General features: G+C 41.0%; 1 protein-coding gene across 2 annotated transcripts in view; it reads left to right on the top strand.

The window, feature by feature from the left end:
* Window positions 1–816: 816 nt before the first annotated feature.
* TTF2 (transcription termination factor 2) overlaps window positions 817–23,657 on the top strand; it is a 48,630-nt gene continuing 25,789 nt past the window's right edge. For both annotated transcript variants that reach the window (XM_036767523.1, XM_036767522.1), the window contains exons 1-10: window positions 817–872; window positions 985–1,087; window positions 5,483–5,569; window positions 11,923–11,989; window positions 15,752–16,678; window positions 17,240–17,366; window positions 17,721–17,909; window positions 18,803–18,951; window positions 20,528–20,609; window positions 21,845–21,961. In XM_036767523.1, the coding sequence (XP_036623418.1) occupies window positions 845–872; window positions 985–1,087; window positions 5,483–5,569; window positions 11,923–11,989; window positions 15,752–16,678; window positions 17,240–17,366; window positions 17,721–17,909; window positions 18,803–18,951; window positions 20,528–20,609; window positions 21,845–21,961 (1,876 nt within the window). In that variant the 5' untranslated portion in view covers window positions 817–844. The remainder of the gene's footprint in view (window positions 873–984; window positions 1,088–5,482; window positions 5,570–11,922; window positions 11,990–15,751; window positions 16,679–17,239; window positions 17,367–17,720; window positions 17,910–18,802; window positions 18,952–20,527; window positions 20,610–21,844; window positions 21,962–23,657) is intronic.

The following is a 23,657-nucleotide window of genomic DNA, read 5'->3' as shown; positions in this document are numbered from 1 at the left end:
TTATTCACTGATAAGTAAATTCAAGATAGATGCAAAATAGACACAAGGTGATGGGGATCGGGGGTCGGGAGAGATTCAAACTGTTGGGCAACCAGTGGGGCAAGCTCGCAGGCAGCTTCAAGATCTCACGAAGATCATTCGAATTAACACTTAAAGAGGGGCAGCTGTTGCACGTATGGGAGACAGCCTGAAAAATCACGGAGGTGGGAGATGAAAAGACCTACTTGTAAGGGGGAGGGGAGCCACAAGCAGGCCAGCTTGGCTGAAGCCACGAGGGCTTGAATAGTGAGCTTCTTATAATTATCGATACTATTGTTATTGGTGTCGATCGTCTATCATCATCCTGACCACCACCACCACTAGACACTAGACAGAATCTCCTGGTGAGATAAAAGCGCCTTGTATTTTATTGCAGACACAGAAGCTCTCGCTCGCCTCCCCCCGGGCCCGGACTCCACTGAGCTACACTTTCTGTCCTACAGTCGCACGTGACTTTTCCCGGGTATGCACTTCTCTTGAATCTGGACTTTAGATAGAAGGAGCCTTGCTGCTATTGGCTCCCTCCCACGTCGTTCTTTTCCTCCGCCAATAGGGCTCCGGGGGCAATCCTTCCGTCCTGACCAATCAGTCTACTCTGTCGTTTTAAATTCGCGAAGTGACCAGGCTGCCGGAGATCTTGATTGGCTTTCGTGAGCTCCGCCTCCGATATGATTGGCTGCGCCTCAGGGTGGGCGGCCTGATGGCGGAAGACGACGAGCTGCGGGGGGCGGGTAGATTCCCGGTAGAGTTAGGGGGTGGGGCTTCGGGAGGGAAAGAGAGAGCCGAAGTGGTTCAGACTGCCGCTATGGAGCGCGTTCTGTGTCCGGATCATGGTGAGGGCTTCGGGGCCGGGGACTCGGGTGGGTGTGTGCCTGGAGGGAGGGGTTTCTTTTGCCTCCGCGGGGTCGGTAGTGGAGCGTCCTCACTGTCGCCTTCTCTCCTCAGGGACCCTTTGCTTTTTGAAAACCGGAGTCCGCGAGGGTCCCAATAAAGGGCGGAGCTTCTTCGTGTGCCGGGAACAGTCCTGCGGCTTCGTGCAACCAGTCGAGTAGGTCCTGGCGGGGTGGGGATGGGGGCGGAGCTTCCCGCGACCGGCTGTCGGAGCCTGCCGGTGCCGTGCCGGTCTCCCAGTCCGCGAGGCCGTTTCAGTTAAGGAAGGCTCGGGTTCGAGTCCCGCCTCCGACACCCGACTGTGTGACCCTGAGCAAGTCCCTTCACCAGCCTTCGTAAGACTAGGCGTTGCAGACCTGCACTGATGAAGGGAGTTTCGCTCACCTGGAAGTTCCCCAGACTGATGAAGTCTCCAGAGCGCTGGGCTAGGGCTTGAGTCAGAGATCGAATTAGGGTTAGAAATGGCTTTGACTGAGGCTTGTTAGGGGTCGAGAGTTATCAGAATTTAGCCAAGGCCAGGCCCCTGCCCCCGAAGAGCTTAGAGTCTGGTATGGTGGCTGTGAGGATTAAGAGCTGGGGTTCTTAACGCGTGTGTGTGTGATAGTCCAGTGGAGCCAATGGACCCATTTCAGGGGCTCAGGTAGAGGAGGGGCATGATCGACACACCTTTAAGTTTAATCCATTTTATTAACATTTTCTTGTATCACTTCATCCTAGGCAACCAACAAAACAATAAATCAAGCTCCGATTTCTTTGCCAGTTTTCAAGCGTAAACGCTCATACTAAAAATTTCAACATTTGACTTCAGTTTGAGCAGCTACAACCCCCCCCCCCCCCCCCCCATCACACACTATTCCATTTCCTTCACTCTTGGCTTTGGCCAAGCTGGCCTGCTTGTGTTGGGAGCAACAAGTAGGTCCTTTCATCTCCTACCTCTGTGCTTTTGCATAGAGTGTCCTCCCTACCTGGAACCCCCGTTCCCCTTTAAGGGCCAACTCACATATGCCTCCTACTTCAAGAGCACTTTCCCGATTGGGCTGGTAGGTTGTCTCTCAGCTCCTGCCCCCGTCACTTTGTATCTCTTTCACCTATCTCCCATATTCACTTATCTGTAAACATTTTCCCAATAGAATGTAAATTCCTTGATCAAAGAGTCTGTACCACTTCTATGTTCATATTCTGAGTGCCTGGCACATAGTTGTTAAAAAATAACTCACGTTTACATATTATTTTAAATGTATAAAGTATATAGGATTACAAAGGAAAGCAGCTATGTTGAAATAGTTATCAAAACGTTAAAAAAAAAAAACTAGGTTCACAGACTCTGGTTAAGAACTCTTGGGTTAGCTAGATATGAACAAAGTTATAACATATCTTTATGTAGCTTTAAGTTTCCTTTCCTCCCCCAAACCTGTGAGATAGGTAGCCAACCACAGTTATCCCAGTTTTACAGATGAGGAAACAGGCTCAGAGAGCTAATATGACTTGTAGGATCACAGTGTCCAACACTGGATTTAAATCCAGCTCTCCTGATTCCAAGTCCACTCTTGCCTCTTAACTGATTGGGGAATGGAGTGGGAGTAGGAAATCCAGGATGGCCTAAAAGAAAGCAGTACGGTAAAGTAGAAAGTATTGGACTTGGGAGTCAGGCTGCTGTCCCTGCTCTGCCTCCAGCTAGCTGTGGAGACCTTTCCCGGAGCAAAATTCTGTGATGCTGTTATCCTCTTTTAGCAATGGTTACTTGTTTATCCCACAGTTCAGTTAAACCTAATTAAAACATTAAAACATCTACTCCGTGCAAGGTGCAGTTCTAGCAACTAGGGACATAAGGCCAAAAATAGAATAATTCTTCCCCTGTCCCTCTGCTAAATGATAGGTAGCATTTGTATAGTGTGTACTGTGTGCCTGGCACTGTGTAAGTGCTTTACAGTTACTGTCTCATTTTATCCTCACAACAACCCTGGGAGGTAGGTGCTAGCATTATCCCAATTTCGGGGTATATGAGGTTGATAGGTTAAATGACTGAGGGAGGATCCCAATGATTTGTCCCGGATCACTTAACTATTAAGTGTCTGAGGGAGGATCTCAACTTAGGCCTTCCTGACTTTTAAGTCCAGCACTAAATTGGCAGTGGCTTATTATTCCCATCTTAGAATCAATCCCCCTGTGAACATTTTCACATGTGTGAAATTTCTAAGTAGGGAAAGAAGGTACACAGTTGTGAAGTAATTTGCTTATGGCCTTGCAGTGAGTATGAAATTGGTTTTCTAATCCACAGATCTAATTCAGCTGAGTCCCTCCGCCTCCTAAGAAATCTTCCAGCTTCATACCTCACTTGGTAATAAAAGGAAGAGATTATTCGAGTGCTACCCAATTCAGAATACTCTCCTGACAGTTGGAGTAGTTTTACAACTTAACAGATTTAACAAACTACATGTAGAATAAGAAAATAAGTTTCTGTCTTCCCATTTTGGTCTTTATTATTTATTTTTTAACTAAGCTTGGTTAAAAAAAAGTTTCAATATTTATGCAGGTAGTGTGAGGTGTTGGGCTTAGTTTCAGAAAAGAAAGTTTGTCCTCTCAATACATGCATTTAGCTTGGCTTTGTATTTTTTAGCTAATGAATCTGAGTTACTTGAAAAAACTAGATGATACTTTCTTTTTACCTGTACCTTTGAAAAATGACATGTGGGGGAAAATACTGTATTAGACCTGGATAGGAGAAGAGAAATTACAGAAGACTAGTTGGAGTGGTTTTTTACAACTTAACAGATAGAGTAACAAACGTGTAGAATAACAGAATTAGTTTCTTATAAGAAAATATCAAATTCAAGAATGTATCAAGTTTTTAAGTTCAAGTATCTAAAATGCTTGAACTATGTTACAACTATCCCACCTTCATAATCTTAGATTTTGCTCCTGTGCCCACCTTTAAGGATCCGCAAGCTAATTCTTCCTAAGTTCAGTAGCTCAGTTCTAACCAGTTCAGGATCTGGGTGAAATAAATGAAGACAGGTGTAAAGCAGGAGGCTTTTGGTAGCAGACCAGCCAGTGGCAACATCCATCTGCACACATACTCCTCTACAGATGGATGTTCCTTACTTATATGCAAACTTGAACTATGCTGAAGAAAGCCAAGGACAGGTAACAAGCTGCAAAGGTTTCTAGGCAGTCAGAATCTTTGTTATAAGGTTCTTTCTCCAAAGATCATGCATTGGGGAAAGCCCGTCAGAGCCCATTACTGTTTCATAGGATTCTACCTTCCAAACCTTTGTTTTTCTCCCTTTACGCACTTTAGTAGTGCCAGATAAACAGCTGTTTATATCACTTGGCTTCATACAGCCCACACCCCCTGCAAGGCATTTACATACATGTTTTACAATGTTTCAAATAGACTTCTCTCAGTTGTATCAGCATCTGTGGAAAGAAATCCATCCTTCCCTTTGGACCTAGCTCAGGAAAGTTTTTCCTGACCTTTTTTTTTTGCAGGAGGTGGGGGGGGGGCAGGGCAGTGCTCCCCTTCCTAAAAAAAAATCACTTGACCTCTTACAAAACACATATGCATATTCTAATTAGCATAAATTATTTGCCTACACATATTAAGAAACTTGAGCGGTGTATCCCTAGTATCTGACTAGTCATTGGAAGGACAAACACTGAAGCTGAAGCTTAAATACTTTGTCCATATAATGAGAAGATAGTACTCATTGGAAAAGACTCTGATAGTGGGAAAGATTGAAGGCAAAGGAGATGGGATGACAGTGGATGAAACGGATGGATAGTGTCATGGAACTGGACAACATAAGCTTGGACAGACTTTAGGAGCGGTGGAGGAGAGACAAGCGTGTGGTCCATAGGGGTCACAAAGAGTCAGACGTGACTGAACAACAGTCCTCAGTATCTAGCAATGTTTTGCACATAGTGTTTAATAAATGTATTTGTTGAATGTTGGAACTTACTTGTTAGTCTTCCCTCCCTCTCCAATATAGCAGAGTAGAAGTAGCAAGATAAAAGTGAAAGATCCTGATAAAAGCAGTGACAGCAAGAAGGTAGAGTTGACAGCTTTTTTTTTAATAGAAAAACTAAAGCAAACACAATAAGCCTAACATTTGAGGGTGACTTAATATAAGAGCAAACTATGTACCTCAGTGGTCCCACTGTACTATAACACAATGCAATAGTATATTCATAACAACCCAGAGTTACCAAAAACTTTTAATTATATTTGCTATCTGCTGTTTAAGGAGATAACGATGTGTTATGTGTTTTTAAAAGATTCTATGAAAAACATCTAAAATAAAGGGAGCTTTGCTGCTTAGGAGAGTAAATTTCAGTTTTTTTGGCAAAGTCTTATGCAAAATTCCTCAACATCAGGATGTATCATATTGCTATACAGAACAGCAATGCTTTTAGAGTCCTGGCCTTGTAAATGAGTTTTGTGTTTCTCTTATATTTAAGAAAAGTTGTGTTTAGGATTTGATCTTAGGATATTGACTGCTTAACTGCCTCCTGAAATGGAAAAAAAAATCTGATATTGTTCTTTTGTCTTCAGTGTTCCTGTTTCTCATTGTTTATTACATGAAGATTATGTGGTAGAGCTTCAGGGTTTGCTTCAGCCGCAGGACAAGAAAGAATACAGGTATGTCCAAAGGATGTTTGTGTCATGTGTCTCATGTATATGTTTTTTTTATGTGTGTTAAACATACATGCATAAATATACACACACCTATAAAAATGTTTGCTCAGTCTTCCTAACACTTTTGTACTCTTTGAATAATTACTCTTTGTTAATTGTTGCATATCTTTTCCTCCTGACCAGGTGATTCTGACCGACTGGTTAATCTCAAATACTAATATGGTTAATCATAGGGCTAGCAGATACCCCACTCCCGTCCTCATTGGTGATCGTAGGATTTCTGGAAATTGAAAGATATATCATCAGGAAAAATTTGGGAGGCTTTAGGTCAGTAGTGTCAAATTTGAATGGAAATGTATTGCAGCATATTAACTTAAAAATGACAAATTACCACTGTCTGTGTTGTATTTGATTTTTATTCATTTCATCAAACATTTCCCAGTTACATTTTAATCTGGTTCAGACGGCATTTGGGACTTTGACATCTCTGCTTTAGCACGCTGATTATAGGATGTACATCAGTAGTTAAGACTGAGAAAACAAAAATGGAGAAGATATGTCTAGGTGATATGGAAGAACAAGTTTGTTGATGTAGTGTTAACATACCTTGCTTCCTTCTCTACTGGTAACAACTGGTGGAAAGGTGGTATGTGCCCCCTCTGAATTCTTATCTGTAAAATAAAAGGGTTGGACTAGATAGTTTCATATAGGTTCTTTCAACATTCTGCCAAGTTGCTACCAGAGTTTCTCATTCAACCTGGACTTAAATGAACTGTTGGAGGACGCCTGGTTTAAGATGCCATTTTAAAAACTAGATTACTTTGTATCTTGACCTCATGTTTTAGGGTTGCTTAGGGAAATCCAAGGAGCCATACATAGTTAAAAAAAAAAAGGTAGTAATTGCTATTCTCTCCTTAAAGATAGTTGCTTGCCTCAGTTCCCCTTTAATATCCCTCTTAAAGGTTTAACAGTCTAGTACTATATTCAGGAAAGCACACATTCTATACATGGAAATTGCAAGTGAGTGGTAGCAGCAATTGTGAAAAGAAATTCAGTGTATGGTTGCAGTTAATACTTGATTCCCTGGATGTGTATCACATATATTGTGAATTATTTGATTGAAACCGCAGCTGTCCCTGATTGTCCATGTAAGTTGTGGGATTGCTGCCAAAATAATCCTCTGGTAGATTTCCCTTGGTTTTGACTGTTTCTGATAATGTCGTCTTTTAATTCAATTAAAAAATGTTTGTTTGTTAAATGTGTGTTTGTTAAAAGCACGGCATGTACAAAGCACTGTTGGGCATGTAGTAGAAAGAATCCTGGACCTGAAGTTATAAGACCTGACTGTGTAACCTTGGGTGAGTCACGAATCTCTGAGCTTCTTTGTGAATACACATACCGCCCACGTAGCACAAAGATGTGATGTACACACAGGGCTTGGAAATATAAGCTGTTCTTGATTAAATCGATAATAATGATAATTGTTCTTGTAGTAAGATGCAGTCCCTCATCTTGAGAGCATTATGATTTGCTAGATATGGAAAGATAACTGCCAAATGAGTTATAGCATAAGGCAGAATATGAGGAACTGGGGAACGGTATAGTATTACAGAAAGGGCCCTGGATTTTGCAACTCTCCTGTTTACAACCTGACTTTGGGCAAATCTCTTCCTGTCTCTGGGCCTCAGTTTCCTCATCTGTAAAATCAGGTTGGACTAAATGGCCTCCAGGGTGTAAGTTTCTAAGTCCGTATTCTTTTCTGGTAAGTGCCATGGGAGACACACAGCTTAGCAAGGGCTTCCTAAGGAGGCAGTCCTTGACGTGTAGGTAGGACCTCAGTAGTTGGAGATGCAAATGAGAGGCATTCCACAAAGAGGAAATCCCATAAGCAAAAGAGGGTTGTGTTCTGAGAATAGTGATTAGCTCAATTTGGCTGCAGTATTTACAGGAGTGATGCTAAAAATGACTGAAGTATAAGTTGGGGTATATTATAGGATATATTGTGTGGCAGCTAGGTGGTACAGTGGATAGAGTGTTGGGCCTGGAGTCAGGAAGACCTGAGGTCAGATCCAGCTTAAATACTTGCTAGCCGTGTGACCCTGGACAAGTCACTTTACCCTGTTTGCCTCAGTTCCCTCGTCTGTAAAATTAACCTGAGAAGGAAATAGCCAACCAGTCCAGTATCCTTGCCAAGAAAACCCCAAATGGGGTCACAAAATGTTGGCTAGGTTTGAAACGACTAAACAGCAACAATAACATGCTGTAGAAGACCTGAATACCATGCTAGAGATTCTGGGTTTGGTTTTATTGCCAGTAGGGAGGCATTGAGCCTTCCCAAGCAGGGGAGTGACCGGGATGTACCTATGCTCAGGCAGATGTAATGCAGCACCAATGTAAAGGATGGATTGGGCTGAGGAGACACTGGAGGCAGGGAAACTTGTTAGGTGGCTGGTGTGGTAGTTCATGTGAGAGAGGATAAGGACCCGAATTAAAGTGGTGATGGGGGAATAGAAAGAAATGGACAGATGGAAGGGACACTGTTGGTGGAATTCATTGCAGTTAGCAGTTGACTGGATATAGGCTATGTGGGAGAGGGAGAAATATTACAGGGCACTGTAAGATTAAAAAATTATTCAATCCCAAGTCTAAAAGCACTTCCATTCTTCTTTTTATAGGAAGGATGTAACATGAACACAGTTGAATATAATGCCAGGAAGGCAAAGGAGATAGCCAGATAAAATGCTCGAGGGAAATTGGAGTCTGGTGATAATGCTTTAAGGTGGGACTGTCAGAGAATACTGCAAGGAGAGGGTGGCATTTGCGATCAGCCTTTCAGGGAGATAAGGATTCTTAAAGATGAGGAAGGAATGTTTTTCAGGTGTTTTTTGGTGAATTTATGAAGACAATAAATGATGTGCTAAAATGAGGAAACAGCTAGGCGTTTGAGTTTGACAGGAACATTCATGAAGGGAAGTAATGCAAAATGAACCTGGAAAGGTAGGTTGTTAAATTGAATGCCAGGTTAAAGAGTTTGGACTTTTATTTTGTAGGTAATAGTAAGTAGCTGTTAAAGATTTTTTTAGCCAGGGGAGTGATGTGATAAAGATGATATTTGGGGAATATTAAACAGCATTATACAGGATGGATTGATTTCAGGGGAGAGACTGGTGGCAAGGAGACCAATCAGAAGGCATTTGCAATATAGGTATGTGGTGATAAGGGTCTACGTTAGCCTGGAGGCAGTGGGGATGGAGAGAAAGTAATAACTGCTCTTGATGTTGCAAAGGAAGATTTGATGAAGTGGTTCTTTGTAAGAGACTCTGAATTTATTCAGGGCCATGAGGTCAGCAAATCACTGAATTGCTGATGACTGAATATAACAAAGTACTGTAATACGTTGTGTTTGATGTGTGTTTAAAATTTTTTAAGAGTTCCAGTGTTTTAAAATGACAGGAACAGAAAATGAAAATTAGTTTTCTTCTTTCCAGAAGTGAGATGCTCTGGTTTTCCTCCGAAGAGCATTAAAAAAAAATTGTATTCTTTAGTCAGGGCCATCACATTAATCCTACAGCATATTCATAGTTGCAGAAGACAAGGTTAAAATGACGATTTTTCATTTCTCAAGAATATCACTACAAAATTGTTTTAGATTCCCTTTAGGTGCATTTCTTGAATTTTAGCACTAGGTGGTACTACTGGCCAGCATCCGATGAGCCTCTCAACAGACCAGTCATTTCCCAGGAATAGCTTTTGAGTGCTTGCACTAAGTAAGCCATGAGAACCTCACAAGAGAACGGAAATTAGAGATTTGCTTTGACTTGATTAGTTGGTGCTAAAGTTTTTAAAAAAATTGATATCTTTTTTTTTTTATGTCATATTCATTGCTGAATGTTTCCCTCCCTGACTCCACCACTGAGTATGCCATGTCTTGTAACAAAGATAAGAAAGAAGGAAAAAAAAACCAGATCAGTAAAACCAGCCAACACAGCAACTGGGTTTCCTGTATACGCAGTATGCACAGAAGACAGTTATTAAATATGGGATCTGTTGATGCCACAAAGTGAGAGAGTGTAGAGAAAGAAGAGAGGATGGCCTAGGACAAAGTCTTGGGAATGCATGCATAGCTAACAGGTGTGGTAAGAAAGATGAGCCAGAAGAGAGAGAAGAAAAGTTAGACACGAAGGAGGAGAACCAAGAGAGACAGTGTCACAAAAACCAGCAGAAGAGAAAGCAGCAGAGAGGGTCGCCAACACTGCCATTGCTTCAGAGAGATTAAAAAGCATGCCAATTGAGAAAAGACCATCAGGTTGGCAATTAAGAGGTCACAGATAACTTTAGAGAACAGTTTCATTTGAATAGTGAGGTCAGAAGCCAGATTGCAAAAGACTGAGGAGTGAATGAAAGAAGAGGCTTTTCCCGGAAGTTTGGCATTGAAAGGGAGGGGAGAGGTAGGATGGTAGTTTAGGAAGATACAGTGTCTAGTGAAAGCTTTTCAAAGTTAGGAGAGACTGGGGTACGTTTGTAGGCAGCATGGAAGAAGTCTGTGGACAGAGAGATATTAAAGATGTGAAGGAAAGTGGATGATTTGGGGGCAATCTACTGGAGAAAACAGGAGAAGATGAGATTAAAAGGAATTTGGTAAGGGAATGGTATTGCAACAATTCGGCTAGCAGCTGTTTTGGGGGCGAAAGACCAACACAAGTCCAACAACAAGAACACTGCCAGCACAGGTTCTTTTGATCTGCTTTACTAAAGAAAGCAGTGTTAAGGGGTTAACAATCTTATTTTAATCCAGCATATACATATAAACTCACCTAGTTCAGGAGGGAAAGCCAGCAACCTGAACTTCAGAGGAAATACAAATACAAACCAAATCATAATTCATAGTTACTAAAAAGCATCAACATCTGAGTTCATGAGCTGGGGAGCTTGACAAAGGCTGGCCCAGAATCATGCGCCATTCCCCCTGTGGCTCAGAGCTCCAAGGGAGAATGCCAACCTCTGGGTTTATATATCTTGTTCAGGGTCAAAAGTGAGTCACACATGTGACTCACCCACGTGACCTAAAAGCATCACAAAAATGCCACTCAGACCCACATGGTCTAAAAGTCTCTGATGTCACAAACTTGTCACTCAAACCCATGTAAACTAGGCTTTAGGAATCAGGGACTCCTAATTTAATCAAGGAAACAAAGGCCAAACTCTTCAAGGGCACTTGATTGAATAAGTGTTAAAAGCCTATCTTAATTATCAATGCAAATGGCCACCTCTCTATTGAAGTGGTTGATAATGGAGAATAACCTCTAAGAGTTGAGATAGGCAGAGAAAGTCAGGAGAGGCAGTTTCATTGGGAGTAGCTTCTATTTTTTTTTTTTTAAGTATTAAGCTGAAGTCCTTAGCTTAAGGGTGGGGCAGTGTGAGGAAGGTTTTTTGGAGGAGTAAAATGATCACCAATAGAGACTGGTTAAGTTTGTAGTGGACCCAGCCAACACTGGCGGTACAGAACCTTCTTGTCTCCCTCAGCTTGTAAATAGGAGTACCAGAGGAGGTGCATGATGGGAGTGAGCAATACAGGGTTAGGGGGTCAGCAGATAAAAGGTCAAGATTTGAGAGTAGAGGACAGGCATAGATTTGAGGTGGTTAAAGTACAGGGTTGAGATTCGGACAGAGGCGAATGAAATCTGAATCGATACTGGCCCAGGAAAGTACTGGGGGCCCCAGTGAGAATGAAAAATAGACTCAGGCCAAACCTGGGGAGGGATGGAAGAAAGGAGGTCCAGGAATCACAGACACAGAGGCCTACACAATGCCAGCAGGAGGCCTAGCAAGCAGAGCCAGCGTGAAGCAGCATCGACGTCTTCACTATTTCTTGGAATTCTTTATTTCATTTGCGTGTTTTATTCAATGATAATTTTCTATAGCTTTTGATTGACTTATTTTGCATAAAGCAGTTTATAATCAAGACTAAAACGATTTAACTCTGGGATACTTTTTCCTGAATGCAAATAATTTGACTCCCTGGGTGTTGAACATATTAAATAAAAACTAATTCAGCTGGGATTCAAGTCTTTGTAGCTGCTTTTCAAGTAAGACAAAAATGAATCCATTTTGAGAAAGACTTAAATCAATGCTCAGTTAAATGTCTATATCCTCTGGTTAATGCAGCATCATCATCATTATTATTTTTTTCCTTCATTTTCAAATAGTACTGTACTATCTGGCATATATACTATACATTATGGAGTACAAACAAGTCATTTGCCTTAACAAAGCTTTCAGGCTTGGTTATAAAAAAATAAACTTAACACTCCTGGTTGGGCTTTCATGGCTCTGCTTTGTGTTTTACTTTCTGTTAGATTGTTCTATCGATGTAGTCGAAGTAAAGCAGAGAAGAAACATTGGTGCGGAAACATTCCCTGGAAGGTAGGAATGGCTCGTCTTGATTTAAACCAATAACTCCCCACGTTAAACCTTACATCTATTTAGCCAACTAGGCCCTTACTGCTTGTGGCGATTCATTTATCCCTGATTTGACTATCACGCTCCATGATGGCTGTTCTAAACCGTTTTTCTTCTCAGGCTTCTAAGTCTGCCCCCAGTCCCTTTCACTCTCAGCAGGTGACCTCAGCTCATGCTTTACTGAGCAAATTGAAGCCAAGCGTCTTAAGCTTCCTCAGCTCTCCGACTTTGTGCCTCAAAACCTCTCTGAGCTCTCACCCCATCTCAACTTTGTTCCAGTCTCAGTAGATTCATTGACTTTCCAACCCTTCGACTGGGACAATTGTTCCTATCTCATTCCTCATCCTTTGGAAGCTTCTCTGGTTATTATTTACATTTATGTTTGCGCTTCTCTTCTCTTCTCCTTCCCTTTCTTTCCCTTGTTCCCTCCCCATCTCTGTCTCCCTCCTGTTTCTTTCTTCCCCTCATCTCCTATTATTCCTTCTCTCCCTTTATCTCTCTTCTTCTCTCTTCTTTTCTCTCTCTTTTTTGTCCCTTCTGTCCCCCTTCTTGTCCCTTTAGTCACCTTTTATCCCTGTCTTCTCTTAAACCCCCCTTTCTCCTTCTTTCTTCTCTTCCTTTTTCCCTTCCCCTCTCTGTCTTCCTCTCATGTTCTTTCCCGCTCTCCCTCTTGATTTACCCTTGTCTCTTCCCCCATTAGCTGTGTATAAATGTGTACATATCTTATTGTAAAAAAAAAAAAAAACCCTCAACTTTCTTGTGGGACAACTATTCCCTCAAGTTCTTGTCCTTTCTCTCTTTTTCCTTTCACTGCTAAATTCTTAGGCTATTCAAACTACTCTCTTATAGGTTGTCAGTGATTTCCTGAACTGCTAAATCCAAGGCAATGGCCTTTCCCAAGTCTCCATCTTTAAAAAAGTCTCTGTGACCCTGGTGATCATCCCTGTTTCTTACATACTCTCATCTCTTGCCATTTGTGACACTGTTCTTCTTTCTTGTGTGACTCCTCAGTTTTGGCTTCATCACCATCCATCTTCTGTTCCCTTAGCATGGGTCTCCCCAAGCCTCTGTTCTGGCCCCTTTGTCTTCTTTTTCTTCACTCTTTGCTTGAGTGATCTCATTTGCTCCTATGGATTCATGTGTCAGTATTAATAATAATGATGATACTATATCATCATAATAATGATGATTGCTGGCATTTTTATAATGCTTTAAGGTTTGCAAAGCACTTTATGAATATTACCTCATTTTATCCTTACAACACCCCCAGGGAGTAGATGCTGTTATGATCCCCCTTCACAGATGAAGCATCTGAAGCAGAAAAAGGGTAAATGACTTGCTTATGGTCACATAGCTTGTATCTGAGGCAAGATTTGAACTTAGGTCTTCCTGACTCCAGATAAGGCCCTATAAAGATGACCGCCTGTATACATATACATATACAGACACATGGGGCATCTAGGTAGAAAGTGGATCAGGTACCTGGCCTGAAGTCAAGAAGACTCATCCAAGTTCAAATCTAGCCTCATACACTTACCAGGTGTGTGACCATGGGCAAGTCACTTCACCCTGTTTGCCTCAGTTTCCTCATCTGTCAAATGAGCTGGAGAAGGAAATAGTGAACCACTCCAGTATCTCTGCCGAGAAAACTCCAAATGGGGTCATGGAGAGTCAGATGTGACAGCAAAATGACTGAACAGCAACAATTACATACATACATGTGTGTGTCTGTGTCTTCATGTCTTCCTAATCTTTGTCTGAATTCTAGTCCCTTATCTCCAGTTGGTTGTCCTACTAGTAGCTCAAAGTGAGATTTTCGAAAACTGAACTCATCATGTTTTCCTCTAAAACACACCCCTCCATGCTTCCCTATTTATGTTGAGGGCAAACCTGTCTTCCCAGTCACTTGGTCTCATGATCTTACAGTCATCTCTGACTTCTTCCTTTCCTTTATTCTCCATAATCAGTCATTTTGCCAGAATTAATCTATTCTGCTGCCATCATTTGTCTAACATCTCCCTTCTCTTTATTCTCAGTGCCACCACTCTAAGACCAGGCCCTCATTACCTCTTGCTTAGATAATCGGTCTCCCTGTTTTCACTCTCTTCCCTTATCCAGTCCACCCCTTCATAGAGCTGCTTAAATCTTCCTAAGGTATTCATGTGATCTGGGTACTGTCCTGTGTTATTTTGAACCGTGACTTCCCGTTTCCTCTAGACGAAAATGAAAACTCCTTGGCCCGGTTTTTTAAAAATAATAACAATCTGACTCTGACTTACATTTCTAGTCTCTACTTCTCGATCCCCCTTGAGGGTCCTTGTTATCTCTGTGGAGTCTAACACTATGCTTTGCGCATAACTGGTACTTAATAAGCATCTGTTGGTGCAATCTAAGGAAAGAGGGGAAGTTGCAAGAGGCAAATGTAACTATGAGGACTATCCAGAAGTGCACTGACCACTTCTCTGGCGAGTGGAGATTATGGTTCAAGTTGGACATGGGCTCCTCAGGTCTTCCAACTTTGACCTGTGACATCTTATCCCATTCTGAACTGCTCTACTTTGATCCATATGTCCCCACTGACTTAAAGAGTGGTCTGTAGACCTCAACAATTATAATCAAAATTAGGACTTCTTGTTCTTTCTACCAAGTTGATGCAGCTTTTATGTCCTGAAAGTTGGAGAAAATGTATATTCACTCGGACTAATTGAAAGACTGATTAGGCATTACTGTCATCACACCTGGCATTCATTTGCCAATTTAAGTTTTGCAGGGTGCTTTGTGCACATTTATTTGAATTTAACAGTCCTGTGAGGTAGTTATAATACATATTCACCATTTTACAGATGAAGAAACTGAGGCTCAAAGGAGTTAAGTGACTTGTCTGTAGTCACACAAATACTAAATGGAGGTAGGATTGGAACTCGGGTCTTCCTGACACAAATCCTGTCTTCTATCACTTATGCCGCCTGCTCAAAATCCTCATTTGATGACATCATGTAGGTGTGGGATATTTTTCCATTGCAGAGAGATTATGCAGTGCTTGATTACTGAAATGGGAATAATGCTCATTCTCACATCTCTAGATAGTCTGAGGGATGAATCTTTTACTCTAGGTATTTTCCCCACAACAACTTTTTAAGGCAAGAATTTTATCTTGTTCCACAGACAAGGAAACTGAAACCTGTGTCCCTCCCTTCCCCCCCAAAAGGTGAATGATTTACCTATAGTTAAACAGTAAGCCAGGATTTGAATCCAAGTCTCCTGATCCTAAGTTCAGACGTTTTTCCGCTATAATTTGTCATCTCTTGGAGTGCATTTGGATCATTACGATTACTCACAATATTCTGCCTAGCAAAAAGAAAGACGGGCAGTAGACAACATTATGACGGCAAGAGAAAGTATTTACTATTTACCATTTTGATGATAGCTCTTGATTCTGCAAAACATCCCTTAGAGGTTGGTCAATATTTTCCTGAGACTAAGGCCTAAACTAGTGCATTATGAGGGGTCTTGTAGCGGATTGTAAGTGGATCTATAAACAAGTCTCCTAAATTTTGATTCTTTCGAGGAACGGGAATGCCTGCAGGAGAGACTGTTTTAAGGAAGTTAAAGAATATAAGTTTATGCTTTTCATTCCTTCCATTTCTTCTGAGAGAGATGTTTTACACATACACACCATCATTGTAACTGTGTGTTAGAATTTTATTCTTTGGTTGCCTCTTTCAGGAGCCCAGTGCTAAAGAACAATTAAGCAGTAAGGCCCAGGATGCATCTGATTGGCTACAGCATTGCAGCCACCCGAGAAATCCTTTTAAAGTTTTAGACAAGAACCAAGAACTATCCCTCTGGAAACAACTAAAAAGTGGTGAAAATGAGGAAAAGAGAGTTGAAAAGAAGCTGAAGGAAAAGAAAGATCAGCTTTTGCCACAAAACCAGGAGCAGAAGTCTATGCCAGAATCTAGTGTGCGAGAGAAGCTTCCACTGGATATGGTAATAAGAAAACCACGGGCATCAGAGAAGGGAACAGTGCTTCAGAATAAAGCAAAAGATCACAAAATTTCACACCCAAGAAGCTTTTCTCAGGTTAAACCAGACTTGCCCACTGAGGAAGACTTCAGGAAACAGTCTGTTCCTCTTAAAGAGAAGAAATCAAAAGATGCAAGTCCCTTAGTCTCTGGTGAATCAGTGCCTCAAAGGGAGAATGAAACTCTGCATGGGCCTCCAGGAACTGTCAATCTGGACACTTTAAACAAGGCCCAGAGAGAGCAGCTTAAGAATTATGAAGCCAGAGAAACAAAGGGCAAGGCTGATCTTGGCCCACAGACAGAACCAAAGACTCAAAGCCTGCTACAGCTGGAGATTTCCAAAGTAGTCCCTCAGAGAGGGGCCAGTGGACCACAGATACCATCAACAGCTCCAGGAGAAAGGAAAGGCATCGGTGAAAGCAGTGAAGATGATGTTGTTTCCTCCAAACAAGAAAACTCCCTACGTGTTCAGGTGGCTGAGGATTCAATACAGAAAAAGAATCTTGAAGTGCCTGAGACAAGTGAGCCAAGATCAATCCCAGGATTCACCAAGACTTTGAAGACGGTGGAGCCTTTAGACCCTGTGGCTCAACATTTGCATCTCACAGCACAACTTAAGCAAAAAAAGGTGACTTTGGGCACTTTGGTATTTGTTTGTGGTGAGAGTAACTTTAGTCTGTAAGTGTGGTAATTTAGAGTTAATACTTTCCGAGGAGTGACTGTTAGAAGTATTTGTGCTTAGCAAATTTTTGGATACTTAACCTAGATACCAACTGTTGGATTAGAGGGAATTTTGGAGTGTGGGCACTTCAGATAATACTGTAATGAAAATTAGAACCCAGAACATAGTTTCGAGTAGGCATCCAGCAAGAAAAATTCATTGTTTTCATACAGTCAGTGTTTGTTATGGGCAAACAGAGAGCTCCAGAAGTTTAACATGTAAAAGCTTTAAGCATAATATGCAAATAAGAAAAAGTAATAGTCAAGGGAATTATCCATGCCACCTCTGTTCCCTTTTTGTCTGTTGCTTTTCTGGTGTGGGAAAAATTTTAGGGAAAAAAATTCCAGACCACCATGTAACAGCTAAGCTTCAAGATGCTCAGTACTTTGCTCTGTTTTTATTTAAAATTTTCTCTCCCTCGCATGCTGAGAAGACAAAGGCATCAGTCTAACAGAATCTGCTTTTCAGAGTATGCTGGCAACAGTGAACATCCAGGCCCTTCCAGACAAGGGTGAGAGGCTTCTCAAGCAAGTGCAGGATTTGGAGGCTGCGCTCAGTGCTCTATCGCTAACCACAGTGACAAGTACAGAACAAGGTAAAGTGAGTTATGCCCTGGTTAAACATCTGGTTGTAGTTCAGAAAAGCCACAGTAAGCCCCCCACACAGGCAAGCAACATGTGAACTGACTCGCCGTGCTCTTCATTTGGTCCTCCTGCTTTTGCCTCTGAGTTTTCTTCCAAAGCCCACGCTAGTTGTGGGTGCCAAAGGTCAGCTCTCTAATTTCCATCATTTAAGCACTTTTGGGAATCCCACTAACGCTAGCAGGAAGCTGCCCCTCATTAATTAGAGCAGTAGTGATGGCTGCTCATATTAGCTCCTGTGACTTTCACATTATTGATTGACCTCTTTATCTTTCCAAACTTTGGATGGTTTTCTATTTTTCGAGGAGGGAGTAAGAAAGAAAGCAATGCTCATGACCATCTGCCGTGCAATCTATTCACTAAAACCACTGCAGAAGCACCTTTTGTGGCGCCACCCAAACCACTGCAACTTCAGGATTCTCACCCTTTGGGTGGTTCTTTGGGATTGCATGCTCCCAAACAGGCATCTGTTGGAGGACCCAGCCAGCACTATGGAGGTAAGATCACTTTTTGTTGTGCATTTTTAACCATCATAAATATCGTCATAGATAATGGAGAGGTGCTAGCTTTTGGATGCCCTTGTGCCTATGTGGAAGTAAAAGCTATTTTTGAACCCTGTCTTAATGAAGATGATGGCACTCTGGAAAGTTTAACCTAATCCAATTCCTCTTTGCATCCTTGAAGCATTTTGTTCGTGTGGTAGTTTTCTTCTCACCGGTTGTATATGTGGCTGGATGCACGCATACCTTTTCATGTGGTTTGTGTGCTTAGAGAACTAGGATTGTACTTTAATAAACTTTTTTTGTAGGATCATAAATTGATTTATTTTTAGAGTTGTATTGATGCCTATTGTTTTCACACAAGTTGTTGCCTATTACAGTATTTTCCCCTGACCTTGCCGAACATTGTACCCAGGTTTGCAGAACTAGTCAACAAAAGGCTCGTGTCTGGCAGTGTGTGCAGTGTTCCAGACCCTTATTGCTCAGGCATGTTCAGCCCTGGCCAACTCTCCATGACCCCGTTTGGGTTTTCTTGGCAGAGATACTGGAGTGGTTTGCCATTTCCTTCTCCAGTTCATTTTACAGATGAGAAAATTGTCCAGGGTCACACAGCTAGGAAGTGTCTGAAACTAGACTTGAACTCAGGAAGGCGAGTCTTCCTGACTCCAGGCCCGGTGCTCTATTCACTATGGCACCACCTAGGTACCCTCCACAACCAAGTCTCCCATCTTTCTAGCATTTGAGTGTAGGTCATCTGGTTCCAAAACTAACACTTATTTCACTGCACTGCCTCTCATATGTTTCAGCCATTGTGGCATTTTAGCAGGAAAGAATTAATGGTCTCTGTCCAGCCAGATTATGTAAAATTAGATTTATAACACTTTTCCTAGACAAAGTCCATTCGTATGGGGGCCGGATGACCCAAGATCGCTTTCAGCCTGTGTGGAAAGTTACAAGTGATGCCATTGATCAGCTCCACAAGTCTCTTGAATCATGTCCTGGCAAGGAGACAGTGGCAGAAGATCCAGATGGGTTGAAGGTAAACTGAATGAAAAAAGAATTTTTAAAAAGCAGCTCAGCCAAACTAACCAGTACTCCGAAAAGTCACATTATTTGTATTTTTCTACACCTGTAGTTCCCCACCACTGCAAAAAAGGGGGTGGAGAGGTTTTTAGTCATTATAATTCCAGTTTTGTTTATTTTGGTGTTTTCATTTGAATTATTATTGTGTGTATTGTTTTCATGGTTCTGCTTACTTTATTGTGATTGGTTCATGTGTCTTATCTGGTCTGTTTCTTAACTGCATAGTATTATTCCTTTATATTCATGCACTATAAATTGTTTAGCTGTTCCCCACCCAGTTGATGGCTGTCTACTTTGTTTCCAGTTCTTTACTACTACAAAAAGTACTTCTGTGAATATTTAGGTGTATGTGGGTTGTTTTTTTTTTGTTTTTTTTTTTTTGTTTTTTTTACCATTGACCTGTTAAGGCCATATGGGGTCAATGACAAGACATTTTAGTCACTTTCTTGGCATAATTCCAAATTGCATTCTATAATGGTCAGACCAATTCACAGCTCTACCAAATGGTACATTAGTACCTGTCTTTTTACAACCCCTCCAACATTCAATGAATCAATCTTTGATCATTCTCTTTTGCCCATTACAACTAAAAAAAACCCAAAATTACAAAACAAACAAAAGCAACAAAATGGAATTTGTTGCACTAGTGTTCTTTATTTGCATCAAGTCATTCAGAGTTTTAGCTTTCCTCACATTATTTTCATGGTATTGCTTTTGGTATTCATCAAGCATGCTTTTTTACTCATCCTGTCTTATCTGTCCCCGCTTCCTTCTTCTGTACGTTATCTTCTCAAAATCTAAATTGATTGAGTTCCCGTGTGCATTCACATTGGTCTTTTTAGACAAGTTACCCTTTTCATTGAAATCATTTCTCTTTATATTGTCAGAATTTTATTATTGTTTCCCGTCTTCCCTGGACCAACTTTCCTTTTAGTCCTTGGGATCTCATCTAGTGTGTCTCTGAACCCTTAGAAGTATGCTCTCCTCTAATTCGGTACACAGCTCACCTGTACTCTATCAGAAATTCTAAGAGTTGAGTGGTCACTTCCAGGGTTTCATATTATTTCTTCTTCAACAACCAGTATGAACATGAAGGATAAATTTGCAGTGATCTACATGGAATAGTCTCTGTCTTTCTGCCATAGCTAAGTAGCTGCTCTTAATGCTCACAATACAGGCTGGTTTCTAGCCTAGAGCAAAGATAATGGGGTTCAAGGAATATCTCTTTACTCTTCAGGTTATCAGGTGGAATGAAATGCCCTTTAAAAATGGAAGAAGTTACTTGAATTAGGATTTGAAGAGGCAGAGTAGAATCTTGACCTCAGTCAAGGAGTTAGAAGGAGGAAGAATGTAAGACAGGGGAGAAGGAAGATGGGAGGACCACTGTACACTTTAGTTGGTTTCATAATACTATTTCTTTTGAAAATGAAGAGTATGTAATAAAGAAGCAAAGTTGTTAGATTCTGAGTAACCACAACAAAGTACAGCATGACCAGGCAAGTTATACTTTACATTTCATTTCTCTTTTTCAGGTCCCTTTGCTTCTGCATCAGAAACAAGCATTGGCGTGGTTATTATGGAGAGAGAATCAAAAACCTTGTGGAGGAATTCTAGGTAAATGGAGAAATACTGGCCTTTGTGAGTACATGTAGCCTAAGAATACCTGCAGAGAGGTAGGTATGGGGAAGGAAGTGGTGAACAGTGGAAGGGTAGAATTATAGCCAATCTTGTGAACCTCAGGAGTTTTGTAGATTTGTTTGTTTTGGAGTTGATTGTCCCTAGCTCTCCATTTTTTTTTATTCTTGCCATTCTGCTACAGACATTTATTTATCAAAATAAGAAAATACAATAAAATTTGCAAACTTAGAATATCATCCCCGGGTGTTTTCTTCTAAAATGAATGTCTGGCATATATATTCGGGATCAGTTTGTTTTAGTTACTAAGTTATTTTTAAAACATTATTTGGTTTTTAGCGGGGGTTTATTTTAAATGTTTTTTCCTAAGTTTTGAGTTCCAGATTTTATCCTTCATTCCCTCCACCCTTCACTGAGATGGTAAACAATCTGATGTAACATATTTCCATATTGGTGTTTCTATTTTCTTTTTCTAAAATCCCCAAATTCCTTTAAAATTCACTCTACTCCCACCTGCTTTTTTTTGTCCTACCCCTTGATTCATCCTTTTTCACATTAAGTTCTTAAACCTACTTCTACAAGTTGCTGTTTCTTTTCAAACAGCATAATGCTACTTATTAATCACAAGAATCTCTGCAACTTAATTATATTTTAGTTGCTGTGGTTCTAATGAGACTGAACTCACTCTTAAATCCACAGTAATTAGCAGGGAGGAGCTTTTATTCCTAGCATAAAACTCCTCAAGTGGCCAGAAGATAAGTTTCCATATTTTTTGTGATGTAATTACTTCTCTTTTGGTAGCTAGTTTTTTGCATGGAAGGCATGTCATTTGGTCTTAGTTTTTCCATTTTGTAAAATTTAAAAGTATTACCATCCCTTCTAGGAATACAATTCAGTTTGGCAATCAAGTAAAACCACTTTGAGTGTTTTTAGTTGATGTAAGGTTAAAATTTGTTTGTGAACCTTTTTCAAGTGTGTAATTTCTGGGTATTTTGGAAGTTCTGAGTCAGGTAGTAAAGAATCAAAATACACAGCAATGGGAAGAAAACCTGGGTCTGTTTTTAGCTAGAGGGTTTTAGGGGAAGAAGATTAACCACAATGAAGCCCTGTGAAGGGAAGGGGAAGCAAAGAATGTTGGGGCACATGGACTTTGAAGGCAAGTTAGTCCTGTACCCTGAATAACTGGAACTCTCTTCTGTGTTATTCTTTTCCAGCGGATGATATGGGCCTAGGCAAGACCTTGACGATGATTGCACTCATTTTAGCCCAGAAAAATCAAGAGCTGAAGAAAAAGAAAGACCAAAAGCTTGTTTTATCGCTCTCCAAAGATGGTAGAGGATAGGGGGGTTTCCTCTGGGCTGAGAGAAGGAGGCTTCAAATTATAAGCAGCCAAAACACCCTGGGTCATATCTGGTCCATCTGTGAGGGAGACAACTAATTTCTCAGGTGTCATTTTTAATAAAAACTCAGAATAACTAAAGACCTGACTAAAATCAGCAAATTTTCTATCTAGAAAATGCTTTTGAATTAATTTGTATTTTAAAAAATCCATCTTTCCTACTCTTCCACTGAAAAGGAAAGAAAAACAAATATTCCTAGTCATGAAAAACAAATTCCTGTATTGTCCACATTCAAAACATATGCCTTAACTTGCACTTTGAGCCTATCTGCTCTCTGTCAAGTGGGTGCATGTTTCACCATGAATCCTCTGGAATTGTGGGTGATCATTGTGTTGATCAGAGTTCTTAGGTCTTTCAGACTTAAGTTTGTACGATGTTATTACTATGTCTATTGTTTTTCTCCTGGCACAGTGAGTAGAATGTTGGGCCTAGAGTCAGGAAAAGCTGAGTTTAAACCAGCCTTAGGCTCTAGCTGTGTGACTCTGGGCAAGTCACTTAACCTCTGCCTCAGGTTCCTGAGCTGTAAAATGGGGATAATAATACCACCTAACCTCCCAGAGTCGTTTTGAGAATCCGATGAGATAATACTTACAAAACACTGAGCACAGTGAGTGGTGTTTAGTATGTCTGTAATACTTGTTCTCTTCCCTTCCCCTTCTCATTTCACTCAGTTCATACACATCTTCCCAGCTTTCTCTGGAGCCTTCTCTTTAATCATTCCTTACAGTACAATAGTATTCTGTTGCATTCAGACACTATAATTTGTCAGCCATTCCTCAGTTGGTGGGCATCCCCTTAAGTTCCAGTTCTTTGCCACCGCAAAAAGAACTACTGTAAATATGTTTGTCCATACAGGGCCTTACCCATTTTCTCTGATCTTTTTGGGATATAGACCTCATAGTGGTATGACTGGGTCGAAGGGTATACATTTTAATAACTTTTTGGATATAGTTCCAAATTGCTATTCAGAATGACTGGAGGGGTTAACAGCTCTAGCAAGAGTGCACAGTGTGCATATTTTCCAATGGCATCTCCATATTTATTAGTTTTACTTTTTTTTTTTTTTTTTGCCAGTGTTGCCCATCTTATGAATCTGAGGTGAACCCTCAGAGTTACTTTAATTTGCACCTTTAGTTGTGAGTGATTTGAACCATTTTTTCACATGACTCTTGATTGCTTGGATTTCTTCCTTTGAAAACTGCCTGTTCATATCCTTTGACTGTTTATTGGTGGGGAATGACTGGTGCTCTCCAGCATATCATTGCCCTTAAACTGTCTGCCCAGAACTGAATACATCACTTCACCTGAGATCTGAGAAGAGCCTGGTATGGTGAAGCTCCAAATGGCATTAGCTTTTTTTGACTGATAACATCGCATTGCTGCCTCATTGAGCTAACCGCCCCCACCCCACCCCGATCTTTTGCAGACAACACTGTGGTCTAACTATGGATGAAGTTGATTTCTTGTATCAAGTGTAAAACTTGGCATCTATTTCTGTTGAATTTCATCTTGCTAGTTTCAGCCCAGTGCTCTAGCTTGTCAAGATCTTTTTGGATTCTGATTGTCCTCTAGTCAGCTCTCCTCATCCTACCGACACCTACAGATTTAATGAGCATATCATCTGTGC

This window comes from Trichosurus vulpecula, chromosome 7, assembly GCF_011100635.1.
Source record: "Trichosurus vulpecula isolate mTriVul1 chromosome 7, mTriVul1.pri, whole genome shotgun sequence".
NCBI lineage: Eukaryota > Metazoa > Chordata > Mammalia > Diprotodontia > Phalangeridae > Trichosurus > Trichosurus vulpecula.
Note: the sequence above shows the minus strand (reverse complement) of the source record. Positions and strands in the feature narration are given on the sequence as shown.